Source organism: Schistosoma mansoni, chromosome 2 (assembly GCF_000237925.1).
Source record: "Schistosoma mansoni strain Puerto Rico chromosome 2, complete genome".
Taxonomy (NCBI): domain Eukaryota; kingdom Metazoa; phylum Platyhelminthes; class Trematoda; order Strigeidida; family Schistosomatidae; genus Schistosoma; species Schistosoma mansoni.
Genome location: NC_031496.1, coordinates 17389038 through 17413817, shown reverse-complemented (window position 1 = coordinate 17413817; position 24780 = coordinate 17389038). Strand labels below are relative to the sequence as shown.

Here is a 24780-nt window from a genome sequence, read left to right as displayed (position 1 = left end):
CAGAGGAGGGATTTGTTTTCCATACAAGCAAGTATATATATATATATATGTGATGAATTGAGTCAGCGTCTATGACAAAGCAGCTGTCACATATTATTAAAACCCAGTCCTGAGAAGGCTGCAAGACAGGATTTTAGTTATTCAATTGACTTCTGAAATTCTGTTGCCTACAAAACCTTATCCCTTCCGCTCCCAATCTGTGGATTAGAATTCCTACGCTAGCAAATTTCGCAATAAATCAGTGATATTTGGTTAACCCCTTTTAAACAACCCAGACCATACTTTGATCGCACTAGATCTCCTGCAGAGTCGGTCGGCAACTCCAGGATGGTACTCTACTTTGCAGTAACTGATATTTACTAGGCGTAAGCTTGAATCCATTTTTGCGTATGCAATAGGGAACAGATCATAAGACATTGTTTCAAATTCATATACTTGTGAGGGTAATACAGAGAATGGTTGAGTTTTCTCCTAAACTCGTATTTTCACTTCGCGATACCCTGATCCCAGATCGAGTGTGGAAAATCACAGTGACCACATAACTAATAAACCGTCACGTATATTCGACGAAACGGGAAAGAGTTCCGTTTAGTAGTCCAACAAAGTCGGCGATAACCCACACAGAGTTGTGTGTACAAAACGAAAGAAGCTATCTCGATTCTGACCACCCATATTATGTAATATATTCTACGGCGTAAGTAAAGATTCATGTGTTGGACTAAGTGTAACAATTATTTTATAAGGACTGTACACATAAATAGCCCATAAACTTTCACTTAATTGGATTCATCAATTAAAGTCCAAACAAAAATGAATAATCATATCTGAAAACTATTTTGGCAATGAAAAATGTATAATGATGATTTTCGTCATATTTATAAAATAACATACATGAATTTATAAATGATCGGATAACTTCATAACTTAGTTGATATTAAATCCTCCAAATAAGCAAAATATAACAGGTCAGAGAAGAAAGATAGAATAAAACTAAAGCTGAGAGAATATTGTTCGACTATAATTTAACCAAAATAATGTGTCAAAAGTCTGAAAATATGGAAAAATAACCTACTTTTCTCGCTGACCTCTCTGTACTATTCGTTAAAATTAACAGTAATGAAGAATAAATGATACTTTAGGGGAAAAATTATGTAAACATGGAGGAATACATAACCGACTGATATCCACACCTTCATATATATATATAAACGGTATCGCTCAATAAAAAATTAGCTATACACTAGTGAAATTGTATTATATGATTAGTACTGGTGGTCAACAAAACTGTTTTCTTAAAAAAATATCACATTGAAATAAAAAAAATGAATAAGTGTAAATTTAGAGGTAGGTGTGCTAATGAAAAAAAAATAAATAACAGAAAGAGTGAAACAGAAAGTGGAAGAAATAAAATGGTAAGGAATTGAGAAAAACACGAATAAACGATTTGATAATTCTCAATAACAAGAGAGAAAATACATACAAAGTGAAAGTACATAGTGTATGCAGAGTATGTTTAAATAAATTAACCTATTTAACATGGAAGAAGACAATAATAATAATAATAATAATAATAAGAAGAAGAAGAAGAAGAAGAAGAAGAAAAAGAATAGTAATAATAATAGAAGTAAAACTACTTAAAAGTACTGCTACAGTATAGATTGATTATCCAAGCTATTCATAGTCTTTTACAAGTTGTTTCAAGGTAAATTATATCCAGTTCATCAAGGAAAAAGAAGTTTAACAGATAACAATAATAGTAACAATAATAATAATAATAGTTATTACTATTATTATAGGCAATTATAGTCTTAATTAATAACCTTAATGAAAAACACATGGAAAAGTCTAATGGGATATGAAAAAAAAAGAATAAAAATTGAAATGTTAAAGTTGATATGGATTGTTGTTAATTATTTTAAAAAAAACTTTGTTGAACAATCTAAAAATAAATGTACTCAATGTATTCTTTTAGTGAAGTGAAATAATACGATGAAAAGTACACTAACATATATACATTCATATGGTATCGTACAATATGAACCAGTAATTATTATTTCTTTGTCATATTAATTTACTCATGATAGAGAAAAGGCACAACAGGTGAACAATAATAAAGTTACAGTTTCAAGTTTTCTCAATCTTCGTATTCACGTAGATACGTACGTAAACATGTACATACTTGACATATTTTAATGAACACAATAAGGAAATAAATACAATTATATATTATGCTATCGTATCACTGTTGTTTTCTTGAAGATAACTGATCAATGACGGGAGTGACATCACCATTCATTGTTGTTGACAGTTGAGATGATTGTTCTGATGGAGATTTCGGTAATGGTGGTAGTAGATACTTGACAGCTGGTCTTATTAATGGCCAAAATACATACCATAATCCAATGAAATAGACTGATTTCAATACCTGAATAGTAAAAGCAAAGTTACAGCGTAAATTATACGGATACATCAGTCAGTCATGTGCAATGTAGAACATGCCATATATGTCCATTGGTTTAAGATGCCTCATCAAAATGAGATGGTAAGTAGTAGAAATAGAAAGAAAGTCAGTGATAATAGAAAAGACTACAGATAAACAATATGGTTTGAGAAGAAAGAATGAATTCGTGGGACAGCGAAGTAGAAGATAATTTCAAAACTCAAGATCTGAGGGAATACAAAAAGTGAAAGCGTCCACACTATTGTGACTGATTCTGACCCATATAACACAACATCTACAACAATTCGTTACAATAATGGCTAAATGCTATCCCGCTACTCTGTACCTACCTACACAGCTCAGTAAAACAGACAGACTTTATGGACTGACAGTACATACTGGTTTGGCTATCCTATATATATAAGGTAACGATGTTTGCTTGAAAGTAGAGAACGAAACAACGTTAATTGTATCTAAATGCGTAAAGAAGCTTTCATTTCTCATAGAGTAAATATTTAAGCCTTTTATGTTAGATCGTAATAAAAAAACATATAGGTAATGTTACAAAACAAATATATAGGAAGTAAACCGTGCAAACTGAGATCAAATAAATCAAAACTGTTTCTGGCATAGTACAGCTAATGGTACTTTATCTAATATTGAAGACAATATTACCAATTACATCATCTGATAAACACAGTAACTGTTTCGGAAATTCCTGAAATTCATATACAGTTTACAAATCACAAAATCTTCAGAATACCTCACTCATGAAGTTACAAGGTACAAGTCAGATCGTAAGTTCGAATACAATATTAATATCAGCAACTGTAAAAACTTCGTGTATGCACATGGCTCTGTATTGTAGTGGCTTTACTTTGTTGATCAATCACTTTTGTAACCGTTATTGTATAAATCCCACGCTGTTTAATATCAGAAAGCAATAAGAAGCGGCGACTACAGTTTATTAGCGGATAACGCAGATCACAAAGCTATAAGCACATCAAGCGAATTTGAAGCAGAGAGGTAAATGTATGTATGCGAGCAAATACAGAGGCAAATTCACAGTCAAATCGCATAACGGCACAGCAAAAGCTATGATAGGACTTGAACACATGTATACATGAAGGAGAGGATGAATCATCGAGTGATATTTAAACAACCAACATTTTAGCTAGAGTCTGTCATGTGATCTGGTGATCATAACAGTACAAAGAAATAGAAGAATGGTTACTGTTCTAATAACATTATCTGTTAAGTAAGGTAATAAAAAGGCTTAACTAAAATTAACAATGATCGAAATTGGTTGTAGGATAGTCGCTATAGTATAGTATGCAATTTAACAACTGCACAGCATCATGGTCACATATGATTAACTTCAAGAGATTTTCAAAGTAATAGTGAAAAAACATGATCTTTAGAGTCAGATAAGGCAGTAGGAATCCGAATATAACATTTGACGAGGAATCCGACTTTAGTTGATTGCAAGAAGTGTAATGTGTCCACCAATGTATTTAGAGTTGGTTATGAAAAGAGATGGTGATTATTGTGAGGCTTGAAGGTTCTATGTTTTGTAACGAATGTGGCTGAAGATGCTCAATGATGATGAATCCCCAATTAGGACAGCACAGCCTTACACTACCTACTAATTTCTAATGATTTCGCAGATGATATCACTTTAGGATAAGAGAATATCTAAATCTATTAGGAAAATATGATTTAAGTTGATAAAAAAGTTGGTTTCAGATTATATGACAATTTAAAATAATTAACAATAAAATCACTTACAGAAAACCATAGACGAAATTTTAACAGATAAAACGCTACCATTGGACTAGCCAGAATAAAATAAATATGAAGTTTGCCACATACACTGCTGATCACACGTCCAATAAACGTTTTATAAAAGAAATGATTATATTTTGAATTCTTCAGTATAGACAAAAACTGATTAGAAACAAAACAACAATAGTATATACACATATATTGAGAAAGAATAATTCAGTCAAACCAATTATAATTATAAGTGAAGGAACACCCTAACAGACAACTTAAATGACCTGGAGACACTGCAATAGACTAGTATATACAAGAAACACGAATATAACAATCACATATTAGAGCTAGATTTTAGAAAACCTGATATTGCGAAAAACTCCATGTGAAACAAGGCAACTAGAACCTGTAAATTTTACACCAGTGGTAAGTGAAAATAGTGATACTATCTGAAGTAATTTAAAGTTTGAATCATACTTTCCTCAAATGAGTCTTGATCGATAATTGTGGTTTGCAAAACGTTTCGTTTGACGATCAAAAAGAGAATCAGCTTGATTAGTACATTGTCCTATGTTTTTTATGATCATTCGGCTAAGATGCACGAGCTGACCTGATCATCTTGAGAGTTTTATCATCTCTTAAAAATAGGCGACTGATGAATCCTGGGAGAGATTTATGACATGTTTCTTGTCTATCAGATTAAAATTACTTTACAACAGTCCACACTGTATAGCTTCACATATTTGTAACATAATCATTGCAAGTGGATAACACAGTATGCGGACTGTAAAGATTTGATCACAGGTGTTTTCAAGATGTTGACTGCGTAACCGCTAAGTAAGCATAGTTAATGTTCGATACATTCCACAGGATATATATATATATTCAGGACAATAATATCCTTCTTTTATATGCGTTTTAAATATTATGCGAAAACATTATTTTTTTAATTCCTACATTTGTTACGTACATTCACGCCACGTAGCACCTCCATACTACCTTATCTTGCAAACACTGGCTTTATTAGTTCAATAAAGAATTAACTGAATAAGTGAGCACTGAAATAATAAAAATCGCGAAACACATAAAAATATGGGTATAAACAAAACAAAACAAACTTACATCTTTTTCAACTGTCACTACTAATAATTCTATTCCAAAATTGAGATAATAGCCACTGTATGTGCCATGCCAAAGTGCCAAAAATAATAATGATATTAATTGAGATAAATTTTTATTGCCCAAGAAACGTAAGCGTTTATAAACATAGCTAGAAAACATAGTCAACAAATATAACAGAAGTTTGTAACAATGCTAATAGGAATATAATTTCTTAACAAAATTACAATCCAGTTTCTTTTTTATTCAATAGCATATCTTTAAATAAAGTGTATGTGTTATTAATTTAGAGATATTTTAGTTTCAGTTGATTGTAAAGACTAACTTAATGAGATGACGTTCTTCGCTATAGATTGATATTAGATGTGGAACTATCGAAAAAGAGGAGGATTTAGACAGCTGTTTCGTTCTACTTTTAAACTCCATAACAATGAGCACCCATAAGTGTTGTCTAATGTAATACTCTATAACTCGTTTATCTTTCCCAAAAACTCAGAAAAAAAAGAAGAATGATTCGGTACATTAACACCAGGTAGATCAATCAATGTAAATCACAAGACATTTTATAGGCTCTAATATAACCAACTAAGAGATCACGGACAGAATCATCAGTTCATATCATAAACACAAAGATTATAAAAACCATGATACATTTTCTCATGATATTTTTCTTTACTAATGAACGTCCATCCTATAAACAATATTATATTGTAATCTCTTGTTACTGACCCTAACTATGATTATTTCCAATAGTTACCTAATAGCATATACAAGTACAAATTACCTAGAATATAAAAAGAGAGAACTTAAAGAAGACAAGGATAATAGTATATTGAACATTACGAATTAAATAAAGAATGAACATACTGAAACACCATTGAAATAAATTTGACCAACATTCCAAATAGGTAAATTCTGTCAGCTTGACGACAGTATCACTAAAAATTAACCGACTTTTCATATGTGTTGGACAAATACATAAATCTATGAGATATTATTGATCTGATTACAAACAGGTGTACTCCGTCATAATACATAAACTCAATAATACGTTATCTTATAATGAGTAATATCAGTCTTGAAAACTAAGTTTCAGAGATAGTATAATTACAGACATATTTAGTATCGATGTTTTACTAACCGAAAGTACGCAAATAAATTCAACATATTCTATTCAGTGATCATCTTGAATTTGACAGATAAATATGAAGATGACGATAAATAAACTATGGAAATTTTGGGTCTGTTTTCTACATATTATATTAACGTCTCATCAAAATGAAGTAACTCTATTATATAACCCCATGAACATTTAGTTTTCAATGATTAATCTAAAAAACTAAGTCTAAGCTAATCAGACTGCCGTCATTTGTAGGGAATATTCTATGCCAACAAGTTTACACAGTACAATGGTACTACTATCAATGTGAAATTAAAAATACACTCAAATAAAATCTAATTACAATTCAAGAACTAATAACTACTATTTCGCGGTTAATTGTCGCAAACTTTCTTACTTGTTTTTTCAAATGTAGGTATATATATATATATATATATATATTTGAGGTATTAAAAATCCAAGCAAAAAAGACATGGGTGGTGCAAACCCTCCATATCATAGTAAAGTAGTTAAAATGCATGCAAACACATACGTATCTGTTGATAAATAAGTCTTTTAGTATCTTGACATCAGAAGATAAAACATATTTGAGTAATTTATAAAAACAACTATATTAAATTCTAAATCTTATTTTAACAAATTTTTAGAAAAATCTTTAAGATGAAGCTGTTTATATCAATTCCACCGGGTTATGGTGTTTGAAGCTTTTACCGAATTTCTAAATAACATAATTATTCACTAGTTATCATTACCATAGATATTATATCAGCTCTAATGATTGGCATGTAGATTTTTCTCTATGCGAATCAGAGATGGCTTACAAAAAAAGCATTTGCTCAAGAAAAAGCTTTGGTTTGACAAGAAACATCAAGATTTGAAGATCTGCTCCTCACTGACTGTTTGACAGCTTTTGGAAATCTTACTCATTATTAGACTACTAAAAAGATGAATCCTATATATGACAAATAAAACATACGTGTTCTGACGACTTTAGGAGTGCACAACAAATAAACAGGTCTGAGACTCCAATATTATCATTCAAAACTTTGGATGACTATGACACCTAAAAGATACAGAATGATTTTTTTAAATAACTCGACAAATATCACCTTGATGGGAAATTTTGGATCTCGTGATTAGCTTGGTTTCTTAGTGAATAGAATGACCTTTTATCAAGGACTAAAGAAGTCAAGAGGGATCAAAGTACAGACCACAGTAGCCAGTGATCATTTGATAGTATCCAATCCCATACCCTATTATTCTGGCATAATAAGATATTTAGAGAAAAGTGTAACAGTTCACATTGTAGAATAACGAACGAGATGTAATAAAAAAAATTAATTACAATAGTAGTGAATTATTCTGCATAAAAGAGAAAATGTGATGGTTAGGGTATATCATATGAATTATCATATAATTTGCTCATCACATATTTATTATATAGAATAAATGATGTAGATTGGTGAATCCAAATAGTTTGACATTAATGTTTGACTGGTAATGAATAACATGAGATGCTTTATTTTACAAACAATTTCAGATACACACTTTAAACTACTAATAAAAATGAGCATCACATTTCACGGAATAAAAGAAAAGGAATTTGATACAAAACTTAATTAAATTATACATGTTCAATTTACTAATAATACCCTTGACTATTTGACAGTAAATACCATAACCTATCAATAAAAATTATCACTTTCATAAAGCTAGCTTCAAAAACCACACTAATTACTTGATAGATAATAATAAAATAGAATAGATGTTATCAAACATGATATTTGGTTTTTCATAAAAGCCTTTTACACTAAAAGAAATGCAAAAGTAATAAAGCCTGTGATCTACTTACAAAGCCTTCCATATATTTAGGCTGGTACCAAAATATATGATATCTTAAGAACCGCTTACATATCTTCACATAAAAGAAATAATTACTATTAATTTATAAACAGACTGTCGATTCAGTGTCTCATAAATCTGGAAACATGACAAACTTACTCTAAAAGCCATTTGTTGGTATTGATATTGAAACCGGCAACAATGTCGTCAGTATTCGTTGCGAAAATATACCGTTTTAAAGAAATATTTGCACAGGCTGTATGAGGAGCTTCACGTACTATCACTTGTGTAGGATCATAAAGTTCCGCATGGGATTTGATATAGTTATCTGCAAAAGACCAATCCACAGCAGAATCCCGACGTTTTAAAACAGGACCGTCACGTGTAAGCGTGTCAGAATCCTTATTTTTTATAAAATCGGGCAGCTGAATAGATCCTTTAGATTTAATATGAACAAGACCAGTACATCCAAGTCCAATTAAAACACAAGAACCTTCCTTTAGGAGAAAATAAAACAGGCTTTTCGTAAAATGAAGTAGCATTACATCGTGTAAACTAGAATAGGTAAACCAAAAATGCACATCACATTTAGTACATATGCTAGAATCCAATTGAAGTCAAATACCACATAAGTAGATGAAAAGAAAAGCTCATGTACTACTGGTAGATTCCAAACAGATTACACAGAAGAATATAACAGTGACTTCGAATCTTTTAATATACAGAGGTAGCTCCTAATACTTGTCAATCAAATTGTGTTAATTTTAAAATTTCACCCTCAACCCGGCATATTCCTACACAATTGAAAACGTGGGTCTGACAAACTGTGCTACTCAGTAACCCTCAGATTTTAGTGTTAATTTGAAAAACCTTGTAATCGAATACTAAAAGCAACAATAACCACGGACAATTCATTAAGATGTATTTAAAAAACACTTTAACGAAGACTAAACTTCAGATATCCGTTTGTTTTTCTGATTATGGGTTCAGATGTTGCCAATTAGCAGAAATACAAGATAAAACTTTTCGTGAAAAGTTTCCAATAAAGTAGGCAACAAACATCACAAAAAGTTGACCTTTTTTGCCACAACCAAAGTAGCCAATTTAATTTTTATGGTGAAGTATCCAGTTATGACTACAGACAATCATGTTTATGATAGTATGTCATAGTAAACTGCTGAAATATGATAGTGAACAAATGTCGAATTATTATTTAGTGTACGACTAAGTTTGTAGGTGGGGTGATGGGAAACATTCATTCGGTGGAGTATTAGGACCCTCCCTGTTATATACTAGGAAAAAGTAAGTACTGATAACTTACGGGACCTCTTATTACACTATTATTCTATTTATATTCCTATGGTATAACTATTCGGTAACTGGATTATCTATGTCTATATTCATCTTATTATTAGCTTCATTTTGACCTATTGATTATTATTATATGATTTATTGTTCCTAAATTATACTCGGTTTATTGAGTACTGTCTCCCACGCTTCCAGCCACGTTTGGCTTGATTTTGTACAAATATTATTTTCTATTTTATGGTATGATGTGGCCTGTCTGTCTGATATATAAACAAAGTATGCTTGAAATAAACGATTCGTATTGCCGAGGCTGATATTGGTGTTTTTGGACTCAAGTGGACGGGTTGGGCGGATAAGGACCAATAAGGGCGCTAGGTTACCCATACTAATCGAACGTCATTGTCACAGTGTGAAGGTCGTAGAAGTCGTATTCTATTGGTGGATAATTTACGCGAATTACGTCCTTGTTAAATTCGTAAGGTCATCACGAATCAGCGACGACCTTGGTCAAGTCATAACAATTGGCTATAGCCTAGGTCAAATCATAACAAATTGGCGACGGGGATTTCGGTAAAAAAAAATATACAAGAATTGGGACGTGATTCTGGAAAAAAATACAGCAGTCGGTGACGTCATTTTGGAATTAAATAATCCATAATATTTGCCGGTGTTTTTTTGGATTTATTATTATTATTCTCATTTTAAAAAAATAAAAAAATGTCAATTTCTCCAGAACAGCTACAGTTAATATTGCAGCAGCAGCAGCAACAGATGTTAGCTTGTCAACAACAACTCCTGGAAGCACTTTTGGGGAAAATGTCTATTCAGCAAGATATTCCAGAACATAAAAGCATAGAGTCATATCTTAATCCAATTCCAGAATTTATTTTCGATGCAGACAGCGGTCACACTTTTGAAGCATGGTTTGGCAGAATTGAAGATATTTTTCGAGTAGAATTTGCTGCTATGGAGGACACAAAGAAAGTCCGGTTGCTCTTACAGAAACTTGGTCCTAACGAGCATCAGAAGTATAAAAACCATATCCTGCCTAAACATCCACGAGAGATTAGTTTCGATGAAACTGTTAACATTTTAAATAAAATGTTCTGTGAACAGATGTCTCTATTTCGTATCCGGTATAATTGTCTACAACTGACTAGAGAAGCTGATGAGGATTATACTACGTATGCCGGAAGAGTAAATTTACAGGCGGAACGATTTAAATTAAATGTGTTAACCAGTGATCAATTTAAATGCTTATTATTTATTTCTGGTCTGAATTCTCCCAGTGATGCTGATGTTCGCATGAAGTTATTATCTCGTATGGAACATGACGAAGAAATGACTCTACAAACTGTTACTGGTGAGTGTCAACGATTAATAAACTTGAAACAGGATTCGGCTATGTTAGAAACCAAAAGTGCTGCACCATCTAATCATTCGGTCCATGCTATTAAGACGAGTCAACGACAACAGTGTCAAAAGTTATAAATATCACACAAAAATTCCTAAACCTTCAACGAAATGTTGGTATTGCGGCGCGTGGCATTTTTCAAGATTTTGTAGATTTAGAAATCATAGATGCACGGTGTGCAATAAACTTGGTCATAAAGAATCAGTTTGCTGGACTAGAGAAAATTTGAGATCAAAGCCGACGAAGCGTCCTCACCAGTTTCAAAACAAATATATTAACAGTATATATTCTACACGAGCTCTAAGTATGGCAGATAAAAGAAGGTATGTGGAATTAGTGGTTAATGGTGTTCATGTCCGATTACAATTGGATACAGCGTCAGATATCACATTGATCTCTAAACGAACATGGAATTTAATTGGTTGTCCACAAGTATTACCTACTGAGCATACTGCACGAAATGCATCCGGAGATATATTAAAGCTTGTTGGAATTATAAAATGCTCTGTTGAATTTCGAGATAACTACTTCACAGGAAATTGCTATTTAACGAACAGGCATGACTTAGACCTTATTGGAATAGATTGGATAGATAAACTAAACCTATGGGATCTTCCATTGAGTGAAATATGCATGACGAAGTGCACAAATAATCCTAGAGATCTACCCATGGTTCATGTAACTAAGAAAGCCGAAGGGGAAGGAGAAATAGAAGATAGAATTCAACGATTTCCACTAAGCTACCGCGCGACCCCCAACCCAGCAACAAATCAAGAAAGCCCGGCAAAAGTAATTTTTGGGAGAAAGATTAGAATACCTATGGAACAAATGAAGCCAAAACCTGAAATCAGTCTCTGCAAGAATAAACGAATGGGACTGCAATTCAAAAAAAGGCATGGTGCCTTACCCAGAAGGTTTAATGTGGGACAAGCAGTAATGGCAAGAGATTTCCAGGGAGTAAAGCCAACCTGGAAATTTGGCATCATAGTCCGAAGAAAAGGGAAAGTTATTTATGAAGTGAAAGTTGGACAAAAGATATGGGTACGACATGCAAACCAGATACAGCCGACCAGACAGGAGTGGGAGATAGGAAGTGATAGAAAGCATGATGTACCATTATATATATTAACCGAGTCGGATAAAGGAATTAAAAAGGACCTGAATAAAAAGAAGATGTGTACAACACTCCCAAGGCGGTCGCAGCGCATCAGACGGAAACCTAATCGTATAAAAATAAATCCCAAGGATCGCTATTATCCATGATGCTTCAAAAAAAAGGGGAGGTGTTATATACTAGGAAAAAGTAAGTACTGATAACTTACGGGACCTCTTATTACACTATTATTCTATTTATATTCCTATGGTATAACTATTCGGTAACTGGATTATCTATGTCTATATTCATCTTATTATTAGCTTCATTTTGACCTATTGATTATTATTATATGATTTATTGTTCCTAAATTATACTCGGTTTATTGAGTACTGTCTCCCACGCTTCCAGCCACGTTTGGCTTGATTTTGTACAAATATTATTTTCTATTTTATGGTATGATGTGGCCTGTCTGTCTGATATATAAACAAAGTATGCTTGAAATAAACGATTCGTATTGCCGAGGCTGATATTGGTGTTTTTGGACTCAAGTGGACGGGTTGGGCGGATAAGGACCAATAAGGGCGCTAGGTTACCCATACTAATCGAACGTCATTGTCACAGTGTGAAGGTCGTAGAAGTCGTATTCTATTGGTGGATAATTTACGCGAATTACGTCCTTGTTAAATTCGTAAGGTCATCACGAATCAGCGACGACCTTGGTCAAGTCATAACAATTGGCTATAGCCTAGGTCAAATCATAACACTCCCCTTTGACGGGCATTAGCAAATCAACTTCGGGCAATACCGACATAAATTATGATAGAATGCAGTTATCGTTCACTAGACTTCATCAAACCTCGAGACATTGGGCGTAACAGTTGTAAGCACGTACATTAGACACAATAAATTAGTAGAATTATTTACAACTAGAAGTCCCACACTAGGATGAAACGGGCGTTCATTCCTTCCAGGTTTACAATGGTGGTCTAGTATTCATCGGTTCATGATCTCAATCAAAATAATCAATATTAAAGTAACACAAAACTTAGGCTTACAGCTATTAGCCAGATTGATACGTAACGTAATAACGTTATCTGTCCAAATATTATCATGTAAAGCAGACGTGAAAAGAAACTCCATTCCTGTAAATAAAGTTTTCAGTAACGAAAGTGACAGTATAACGGATGACAAAATAAGAAGAACAGTAACATAGTGATTTGATTTATACTTCAATTATCCAAAACAAAACATAAAAACGCATTCAACTATAGCAGCACCTAATACTATGCATGAAAGAAATTCAAAATTTTCATTCGAAGCAAAAAATACGAGCGTGAATTCATGAGCAGTCAGTTATTTTTATAACGGTCATGTGAACTACATGCATCTACTACTATCAACTTATTTACCGTAGACATATTCGTACACTTTGCTTGGAGGCACAACCCTAGTGTTATTAGCCGTTCGCCGAAACCGTGATAGATGAACAGCGTTTTGAACTTGTGACTTAGTGGCTGAAAATCAAACGGCTAACCACTGAGAGATTGTTAATATAAGGATGTACAAAGTTATATCAGAGTAATCCATCTTTAGTTATACTATATACGGTGGAGATTTAGCTTAATTGTTAATCAACTGAATATTTAACTGTCACGTCAATTCATGATACAGAAAAACAATCATAAAAAATCATTGGCGCTTAACTGCCTAAATTCTAACATAAAATGAGAGGTGTGAACCACCGTATTTTGACTTGGAAGTCTGAATGTATCATCTATATTCAGAGATCTGAATGTCCGAAATTCAACCTCATATTCAGGGTAGTGGGTTTGTACGGTACTGTTAAGTCGCAAACTACACTGAAATAGGCACCCAGTCCTCCCTGGTTTACAATGGTTTCCTACATGATCTCAGGCCCTGATGAAATCTGTCATCAAATTATATGAAATTACTACAAGCCATCTTGATCGGTAGACATTCATTAACAAAAAAATCAATGAACTGATTTCCTATAGACTATACACCTGAATTTAGAAGTTACCTCAAACAAATAAATGAGGATAAAATTTACACAGTATTAGAATGGGATTATTTATTTGACTACATTTTCGTACGGCAAATTATGGATGGGTATAAATAGGCACCGTGAGTGAACTCAAAGTTTTAAATCAAATCATAACATAGATAAACAGACATAGGCGAATTTAAAAAGCAGAATTAAATTAGTACATTGGACAAAACGTTGGAGGCTATATATGTGTGAAATATTTTATACTAAGAAAATGAATGAAACTGCACTGATTTTAATCAGAACCAACATTTGTAAAAGATGTTGAAATCAATACAGAAACCTGACACGGCAAAACAACAATTCTCGAAGAATAACTTCCAGTTTGATAAGTACATACTACAGTACCCACGATGTTTCGAAATTTATGGTAAGAACGCCAAGTGAAATCACTCAATTTATTTTACTAGCGTGGTAGTAATTCTCCTTCCCATAATTCTAAATAATAAGTGTAATTTTAGAACTTTATAACTGCAATCCACTGCATTTCGTATTTTGAACTTTCCAATTTTCAGTTTTCTTATTTTTAATGTCTTCCATTAGTTTTGTATATTTCATTTTTCTTCTCATTTTTTTACTGTGATAGACTTGAAGTAGACTGAGAGGTAAAAGCTATTGTCCTAGGATCTACATCACTAATCTATAGCTAAGCATGCTACTTTTAAAATATTTCTTGAAAAAAAAGTATATTAAAACTTCAGCTTGGAATGAGTTGATAGATGTAAATGTCTCAGTGGATTAAGCAGCTCCTATAACAAAATGTATATTTGCTTTATGATAGAAAATTATTAAAATTTAGTACAAGAAAACCTACACATAAATATTAAAGGGTTTTAAAGTATTAAATCTTTACGCAACGTATTTACAAAAGCAGATTTCAGTAACCAGGTTTAAGGTAGATTTTATTCCAAATCTTATTATATTACCCAACTCTTCATATCGAAGTAGATTAACAATCATGAGGAATTGCGACGTAACAGTCAAGGGCTTTAATCACTAATACACAATTCAACTATTAAAACATATGTTATTAACGGGCTGACAAAACCAACGAAATAGATACAGCCAATTTTTGTAAAGCTTCGTCCTCTAGGCTGGATGTCTTAATCGCAAGGCTTTTACTGTTCTTCTGAACAACACCATCAGTACAAACTTCAAACAGAAGTCAGTCATTTGAATTTCTTCACATCCGACTGATAGCTTGTTATGTAGACCTCGATTTTCATTGGTCATTGTTGACAAAAAGGGAGATAGTCAAAACAAATATCCAGGTAAGAGAACGGTCGACGGGAAAAACTGTCAGAGAAATTTGGAGACGTGGATAGTTCACCTTCACTTACATTTTGTGCTGATTATGTTTCTCAGAAGAGCAATGAACGTTTCATGACTAAAACATACAATTCGGAGAACGAAATTCCGCTTGTCATTAACCTGAGTAACAAATCTCCGCCCTTCCAAGATACCGCCAAAGACAAAATAATTTGTAAGCGTTATGAAATAATACAAAGAATGTCTGCAGACGATTAGGAATAAGATATTGAAACCGTACAAAACAATCTTCTCAAGCGAAAATAGTCCTTCATTGAAATCTTAGTGTAAGATATTTTCTAATTCTGTACATATTATTCAAATAAACTTACTCTGAAATAGTATTACATGAAACTACGTGTAAAAAATCAGTAATTTACAGTGATAACTGTTTTGAATATTTTTCCGCCAAAATTTTGTGATAGGGTAGTTTGATTTAAACAAATGAAATTGATGACCAATGACAACTTTGCAAAAGAAAATAAAACAGATGAGAAAATAACCCAACTACATAAAGCATAATGTGTATATGAAATATCATACATAAACCAATTAGTCATATATTTAAAGTACAGTTAAACTAACATATTGAAACTCATCAGTTAACATTTTATCAGCAGGATACATTGCGAACCATTTCGATAAAACAATTAAGCCAAAATGTCCCAATACAAAGCGACTCAATGTCCGACGGAACCTGTTACACATAAGGAGTATGATTAGGTAACACGTATCATAAAAAAACCAGACAGACTGAAAAAGTTATGATTTAAGAATTGATCATCAGTCATTCAATCATATGCAACGTAGAACCTGGCTCGCATGTACATAGGTTCGAGTTGTCATACTCCATTAACATTGTCAGATGAAATTATGAGGATCAATCCCAGAGTAGATGTAATAGAGTAAAAAATATAAATTGGTGGAGTACGAAAATCTTACAGGGTAATTTAGAGCCTTATGATCTAAGAGAATATCGAATGTACGTGGTACAGTGAGAACGATTTTGAACCATGTTATAACAATCGTTTACTGGCAAGAAACATGAGTAACATGAAGGTAAATTGTTTTACATTTTACAACACGTAGTTGACCATAATCACCCAGCAGATGACTTATCATTTGATATCATTTATAAGAATAAGTCCAACTTACCGGTTTACGGGTACATATCTTTTGGATTTTAGAATTGTTAGTTATAAACAATTTAAACCCGAATATGTGCATGCAAAAACTATTTTTTTACAGTTGTTTCCACTATTTGAGCTTTAATTATCTTCATATCTCTTTGTATTTTTTTCTTGTATATTTCTGTATTTGTCTTTAGTCGTCTTTAAATAGTATGTAATTTTATTCTGTCACTATGATCCATTCAAACATTCATAACTTTTGAGCAGGTTTAGAAAACTACTTTCTATTCTACTAGAAGATGTATTTATACGTGGATGGTAAAGGCAAAATACTAATAAATAGCATGAAAATTAGCAGCAAGCTGATATAAATCAAGTTCCGGCGTTCAAAATTACCGAAGCTATCTTTAATAATTAGTTTATATTCATTTGAAGAAAATATATTAACGAAAACTTGTATTGATTTTCTACGATTAAAAAAATCTGGATTTCCCAAAAATGCAATGAGAGATTTAGATCGAATATAGTACAGGATACAGTACCGTACTTTCGATATAACGAGGTGAATATTGAGCACAGCTGGACTTTTGGACCTCTTTTACCGGTTATTACTACTTATATTTTTATTGTATAACTAATAAATACAAGAATTATTGTATCTTGGATTCCTCTAGTTGTAGGTTTTCGTTTGACGAACAAACTGTTGTATGTTTTACATGTTGACGTGGTGTTCGGTTTCGCCTACAGTCGACAGTACGACTCTACCCTCGGACTTTCAGCTTGGTGCTTTTCGTCTTCCTGCCCTTCAGCCGACCTGTCTTGCATGGTGGGATCCTGAGGAACGATTGTTCCAGCCAGTAGAGCGCGATTGGTTCATTAAGATAGGCAAGTGTTAAATTGGAATCCTAAAGGGAAACGGAAAAGAGGAAGGCCAAAGAACACACTGTGTCGGGAATCGGAAGCAGACATCAACAAAATGAACAGCAACTGGAAAAAACTGGAAAGGATCGCCGAGGACAGAGTTGGATGGAGAATGACGGTGAAAGGCCTATGCTCCTCCATGAGAGATAGCAGGCGTAAGTAAGTTCCAAATAACTAACCACGTAATCTAAGAAATCGAACTTACAAGAAAATCTTATGGTATATTTCAAAATAACACGGAAAGAAAATCATTATAAAGTCAAAAAAATCAAGAAAGACAAGGTTGATGTAAAGCAAATAAATACAGAATTATATGACTTTCAAAATTCAGTGACACTGACAGATTGTGAATGGTTTAGATGCATGTACATTTGAAGTTTTAAAACGGATGAACTGTGTATTATGGATTACGTTGTTTAGTGATACACAATAAATAATACACATCAAAACCTTTGCTGCACATGTGTGATTAAACGTTTAGAGTACATATTGCAGTCAAATTTTTCGTATTTGCATAGACTGAACCTAAGTTTAATCTATTAGTGAGTTGTGAGTAGTTATTGAAATCAATTTACACAACTCGGTACCTAATGACAGATCTATTCACTCCATTTTGAACAATACCTTATGTGAGAGCTGGTGAGATTAAATCCAGCAATGAAATCGAAATAGTTAAGGCACACTTTGTAAAAAATTTATTCAGACTAAAGGACTTAACGGACAGCAAATGTCATGTCGTCAATGACAATGAAAAAAGGTTAAATTAAAACGGACATAAATACTTACTTGGCATTATAGATGAAACGGTATTTAAATGTGTCCTTTCTTAGGGTGACTACTGGCCTTAATGATCCATCAATGAATGCTTGGAAATGTCGCATGGGAAACTTTTAAAATATAAACAAAATACCATAATTGCAGGTAAGTAGATTTTAATGAGTTGTATAAAACGCAGTTCTCTATCTGTCACTGACTTAGTAGTGTTAACCAAATGTTTTATGGTGCTAAGTTAGTTCTCATTGGTTAGGAATATTATATTAGCATTTGGATAGATGTAGCAAATCCAGTGAATAGTTTTGAAAACATTAAAAACCTAACCCATTGTAGTTTGTCGCTAACCCAAGTAAATTAGAGTCATTCGTATAAGAATACTGTTAACTATTTAATTGGTGAAGTAGTTTATAATCAAGCAACTATATGATGTTACAATAAGTAAATTGACATAATAGAGAAGAGACATTTAGCCGAAAAAAAACAATAGTTGAATAATTCAATCATATATCTTAATACACCTAGTAATACTATGAGTATTCTACAGAAAAGATAGTTACAGCTAAACTGTTTGAAGTTTAAAAATGAATTAATGATGCAAAATAGCAACCAAGTACAAGCTGGTAGAATCAGATTTGAACCACACACTACATAAGGAAACTAGTAATATTAGGCAGCTGGAAAAAAGTTTGAACCTAAAAACTACAATAAATCAGTCAGACTGATTCCAAGTGTAATGAGCATAACTTATTAATCGTGATATCAACAACAAAATAAACAGACTGTTTATTTTTTGGGCTAACTAGTTTGATAGTGAAGCTCAGATTGTCATTCTACATAACAGCTGATGCACAATGTTGCGTAACGAACTAGTGAAAGTTTTAGCATAGCTAATAAAAATGCCTTAATTCCATACAAAAGAATAATTAGCTAGTTTGATACAGGTCATTTGAAAAGGAAATCAGTGTTTTCCTTCAATCAAATCATAATTATAGACAATACATAATCATTTGTACTTTCGAAACGAAACATGAAAATTTTATTTGAGAATATAAATCTTACAGCATAACGTTCTGCAAAAACTACTATGAAGCCATCAAATAATCTTGCCCTAGTCCCTTCAACATTATTCGATTTTAATGATTATATCTAAAGAATACTCAGTATTTAACAAAGAATCAATTAATGAACAGTAATCTGAGCAATAGGATATAGAAACGAATCAGACAGGTATTAATAATAATCGGATCCAAATATATTTACTTTAAGCAACTAATAAAAAACCTTACTCACCTGGGGTCCAGTAAGAAAAGCTGTTGGAGTAAAAGAAAAAGCTAACGTCTCCAATACTCCAGGGAATTTAGATAAAGCTGACTTTTTTTGAGAAACCGAACGTTGACTCTAGAGAAAATAAGACAAATTAACATTTAGTTGGCATGATACTAGCTAACTAGTATTAACTCTGACGTTTCAACGACTTACAAATGAAGATCTGTAAAACTCTGGGGCAAAACGCTGTAGTGAGTAAAAAGATTGCCTTACAACTATTTCTGGATGGCATTAACACTAACTTACATACATACTACATAAAACCTGTGTCTTATCAAAATGTTAGGACTCCCATACTCTAATATTCTGGGAGTTTTAGTTATGAGAACTTATGAACCACTTACAGGTATCCTTAACTAAAATCCCTTTCTTCACTCTAACACTGCGGTGTACCTTTGACGAATGCAATGAATGTTTTGTATTTTACTGTAAACTGCTATTTAACGAATGGACGAGCCATTTAGTACCGGAGAGGATTAAACCTTATCAAAGAACAAGAAAAAGAAACATTGGAATCATGTGCTATAATATATGTATACAAATTCCCTCGTATGGCTGAGGATGAGAAGAGTCAGCTCTCCTTGAAATCCTCTCACATGGCCACGCGTATCCAGCCACTGCTAGAGAAGTCCTACTCAATACCTACTCGTTGGGGGAGTGTTGTTTACGAAATGGAGAAGACGAAAAGCAAATGTCTGGCGCTTGAACCGGATTTGTGGATATGGAGGATTCACCTAGGGGAGTTGGAAAACCGAGATTCCAAACCGATGATGCACACGAGCCCCAGTATCCTGAAGGAACAAATGATGTATGAATCTATTTTTTGTCATTGGCTGCGATGAGACTGCATTTCTCAACGTTGACTCCTTGTCTTGTGGATTAGACTCCTAGGTCAAAGGCTCGGAGAGTGGCCTCCTAAGAAAACCACCTGGTTCGGTTTCGGATCCCGAGCAGTATTCTAGCCCTTAAACAAATCGAATGAAATGTGGCGCATATATATTTGGTGCCTCCATATACCACCGTTTGTGTTCGAAAATAAATAGCAAGATACTACATGAGTACGATTACCAGCATATCAGCAGGACTGATTGCATGACAAAGATAACACGAAAAAAGTATGAATCAAAAGTGGTTTTATGGATTGGGTATTGTTGTATGTCTGTAACGAATTACTGTGTGAATTTGATATGTGTACCTAGCTGCCAATGCGGAAGAAACTTGAGCTTTCAGGCCAACAAATGACACAAAATCAAAAAGTTAAGAATTATTTGAGTGATGTTGTTAGATGACTGGGATAGTAGTACTAGAAACCGACTTTAAATGAGTACTTTGATAGTAACTTCATGTAATTCATTTGACTCCAAATCTTTCAGATACTATCTCTATTTTTGTTTAACTTCATCATAGACCTACTGCTGGAAATAACGTTCTCGTCGGCTGGATCTTCAAAAATTGGTCTCCTTCCAGGAGGTCCACTTATCGATGATATATTCCTGTTTGGTGAAAATGCTGACAAAATGCAGAGTCTTTTGATAGCAATGAGTAACAAAGCGAGGATGTTTGGGATGCTTTTCTCCCTCCCTAAATGCAAGTTGTTGCTCCAGGACTGGCCTGCGTCAACACCTGAACTAAGCATATGGAGCGAAGTAGTCGAACGCGTCGACAACTTCACTTATCTTGGAAGTCTGATCAGCCCTAATGGGTTGGTGTCTGACGAAATCTCTGCATGGATTCAACAAGCTCGTTTGAATTTTGCCAATTTACGTCACCTATGGTGAAGGCGATATGTCCGTCTGTCGATCAATTAAGAGACAAGTATATTGCGCAGCACTTCGTTCTGTCCTACTTTACGGCTGTGAAGCGTGGCCATTAAGAGTAGAAGATACTCGTAAGTTACTAGTATTTTATGACAGCTGTCTTAGAAATATTGCCAGCATCTGTTAGGATCATCGGGTAAGTAATAGTGAGGTAAGACTAAGGGTATTAGGGAGTGATGGTAAATCAGTTGGTGAGGTGAATCTTCGTCAACTTAGATGGTTGGACCACGTGTTACATATGCCTGAACACCGATTATTACGACGCGTTATGCTGACTAGTATTGGCGATGGTTGGAAGAAAGTTAGGGGCGGCCAAACCGAAACGTGGCATCAGTGCTTGAAGTCACTAACTTCTAGTCTGAACCATGTTGGTAGATGCAGACTACTTGGTTGGGGTCCGCGTGACTATCATAACCAATGGTTGGAGACTGTGTGACATGGCACAGAATCGATCACAATAGCGCAGATGTATACACTCTCTGTTTTCCTTTAAACAGTGAGATTGAAATCGCTTCACATCTGTCTTTCTTCCTGTACTATATCCTTATATACAGTCTTTCTTTTATATATTACCACCATCAAATTAACAACTACTATGAATTTGGTGTTCACCTTGTTGTGCTAGTGAGGTATGGCAACTTCGACCGATCCATATATGTGTCTGGTCCTACATTGTAGCTGACTGACTGGCCTCAGATACTACTCTCCTTTATTGATCCATATCTTAAGGATATTAGTCTTTTAAATCTTAATTACAATTTTGATAGTAGCCAACATTGAAAATTAGTGGACATTTTGTTCCATTCAAAACTCGTTAACTATATATCATATGGCTCATTCTATAGTACATGTTTAAAGTGTAGATTCCAGATTTGAAACCTAATATGGCCTTAGGCGTGTACTATTAACACTATTTGGATCAAGATTATAGATATCAGTGAAGTTTTTCTCCGGACTCAATGAACAAAATATAAAGTGCTGTGATTTCTTCCCACCTCTACTAAATCACTTGACATATGATAAACATTAAGGAGAAATGCTAGGTTTGCATAATCTTGCTTACCCTAAGAAAACGGAGGAAAAGTGGGTGGAAATTAATGTTATCCTGGAGCTTATAACTAAAAATTTATCTAAACAGTAAAAAAATAAATACCGGTATCCAGAGTTCACTATCCTATATCGTGATAACGAATTCGAAATACTGACTTCGGTGACTTCCCAGTGAAACGTCGAATGTATTATGAACCGATATCCTGACCACTTCACGTGAGACTCCCGCCACTAATTTTCAGTAATGCGTGAAGAAATGTGAGAAACCAAAAATTTATAAATTTTGAGTTGAAAATTTAGGAGCATGCACCAACTCAGGGATTTATTTGGCTTCTCGGGATTTCAAATATTTTGATATCCTAAACCCAATATACTCCAAATTCTAACAAACAAGGCAGCTATAGTGAGTGAAATTTACCTCAAAATAGTTCGAAACAATCCCAAAACCAATGGTGACCGATACTTACTTCTGGTTTAGATGCATCGTACAAATCCCATGATAATCCAATCATTCGCAAACAAAGAACACAATACGGTGTTGTCCAATTTATATCATAGGTACCTCGGTTACATATATGAGAGCCGATAACTAAATATCCCTTTTAGATGGTAGAGATTAAAATCTACTTGCAAACAAACCATATTAAACACGAAAGCAAAGATGACGGCAGTTCTCGAGTGCGTAAACAAATAATTAACAAACAGTGTCGTAAAAATCCCAACAAACATATGCACAATATCAAAACCTAGAGGTAAGGACAATAAAGACAACATGAATCTACCAAAATTCCACAGGAATAAAAGGACACCACAGGTAAACAAATAAAGATGTCGATAGGAAGTTCTCCACGAACTTGCCTTCATATCGTATATAAAAGCGATAGGATAACCTAACGAAAACATTAATGACGAAAATGCGCTATGCCGATAAACAAACCCATGAACATGGATAAAAGTAGACGAATACACGCAACATCTGTACCCAGCTTTTCTGAAATATATGATGCAAAAGTCTCCATTTTGATATGCAGGTGGGGAAACAGAAATAATTAACAGTGAGTATTCGTGACAGTAGTTGGTCCAGTTTGTAGACGTCGACTTCAGCTGTAGAATATTTTAATACAAACAGAAAATCAGAAACTCAATAATACTGGAGTGTTACATTATTTAATACACAAAATCCCAAACACCTCCTTCCTCATCTAATAGATATATAACAAATTAACATGATGGTCGTGTTTGCGATATTGTGATGAGAGAAGCAAATAAAGTATAGCAGAAGCAGAATGCTACAAGTAAAAATCCAAAATCAGATGGTAATTATAATTAGGCTTCATTAAAAAGGAAACATTTCCACTTGAAATGAGAAAAAACAGAGATTTACAACAATCCACTAAACAAGTACTTAGTGAGTGGTGTCTAGACACTTCACGAATGTAATGCCATTCCACGGATCTCAGCTGATTATTATCGCAGTAGTTAAAGGACATGACATCTGACTATAAGGTTAAACGTTTGAACCTCATTTCGCAAGCTTCAAAAGGTGAAGTTTTGTACACAAGTACACAAACCTATACTGAATTATGATAAGGATACATTGCTTTCATGTGGCTAGGTGTCATATCCAATGTAACAATAACGATCGAATTGAAGCACCCTATAGAGTTTACGGTTTTATTTCCTTTTGAGTTAGGGTTGGTCGGAAAAGTAAATCCCGTAACTGTGTTGATCCTTTTCACAACGTCAATAATGTAACATTTAGCGGTTCCTTAAAACAAATCAAGAAAACCATAATCGAGGTATAATCTACGCTTCACTGTTGAAACCTCCCAGATTAAACAGGATGTAAACATTATAGAAAAACGAAAACCAAGAGAAAGTACCAAATAACAATGGGACTTGAATAATCAGAATGGTATTATTAATTTGTTGAATTAATCCACATATGGATGCTCTCGAATCCCCCATATCTAAATCCTTACTCATTGAATCAAATCATTACGACCTTACATTATGGGGATGTAGCTTTCAGAAACCAGAAAATATTAAGGATGGCCAAAAATTTTACCCGTGATAAACTGGAACAATTAACTGGAAATATCTCAAAAAAATCTTGGAAGGTTTCATTAAAATGGAGCTAAAGCTTAAAATTTGAACGCCGCTATGTCAACATAAGACAAAAGAGAACTTGTCCCTAAGTAGAAGCTTATAATCTACTTACACCTAACAGTGGAACCAAGAGATAACAGTTATTAACTCACGAGGATTTAC

General features: G+C 33.6%; 1 protein-coding gene across 1 annotated transcript; it reads right to left on the bottom strand.

Annotated features, from left to right (window-relative positions):
* Window positions 1-1830: 1830 nt before the first annotated feature.
* Smp_169040 (hypothetical protein) lies at window positions 1831-23021 on the bottom strand (the record flags this gene model as incomplete). Its single annotated transcript, XM_018795922.1, has 8 exons — window positions 1831-2425; window positions 4229-4387; window positions 5339-5486; window positions 8457-8794; window positions 16077-16188; window positions 18329-18429; window positions 19607-19714; window positions 22977-23021. 8 exons carry the CDS (start codon window positions 23019-23021, stop codon window positions 2240-2242), a joined length of 1197 nt encoding a protein of 398 aa, XP_018650186.1. The 3' UTR covers window positions 1831-2239.
* Between the last annotated feature and the right edge of the window lie 1759 nt (window positions 23022-24780).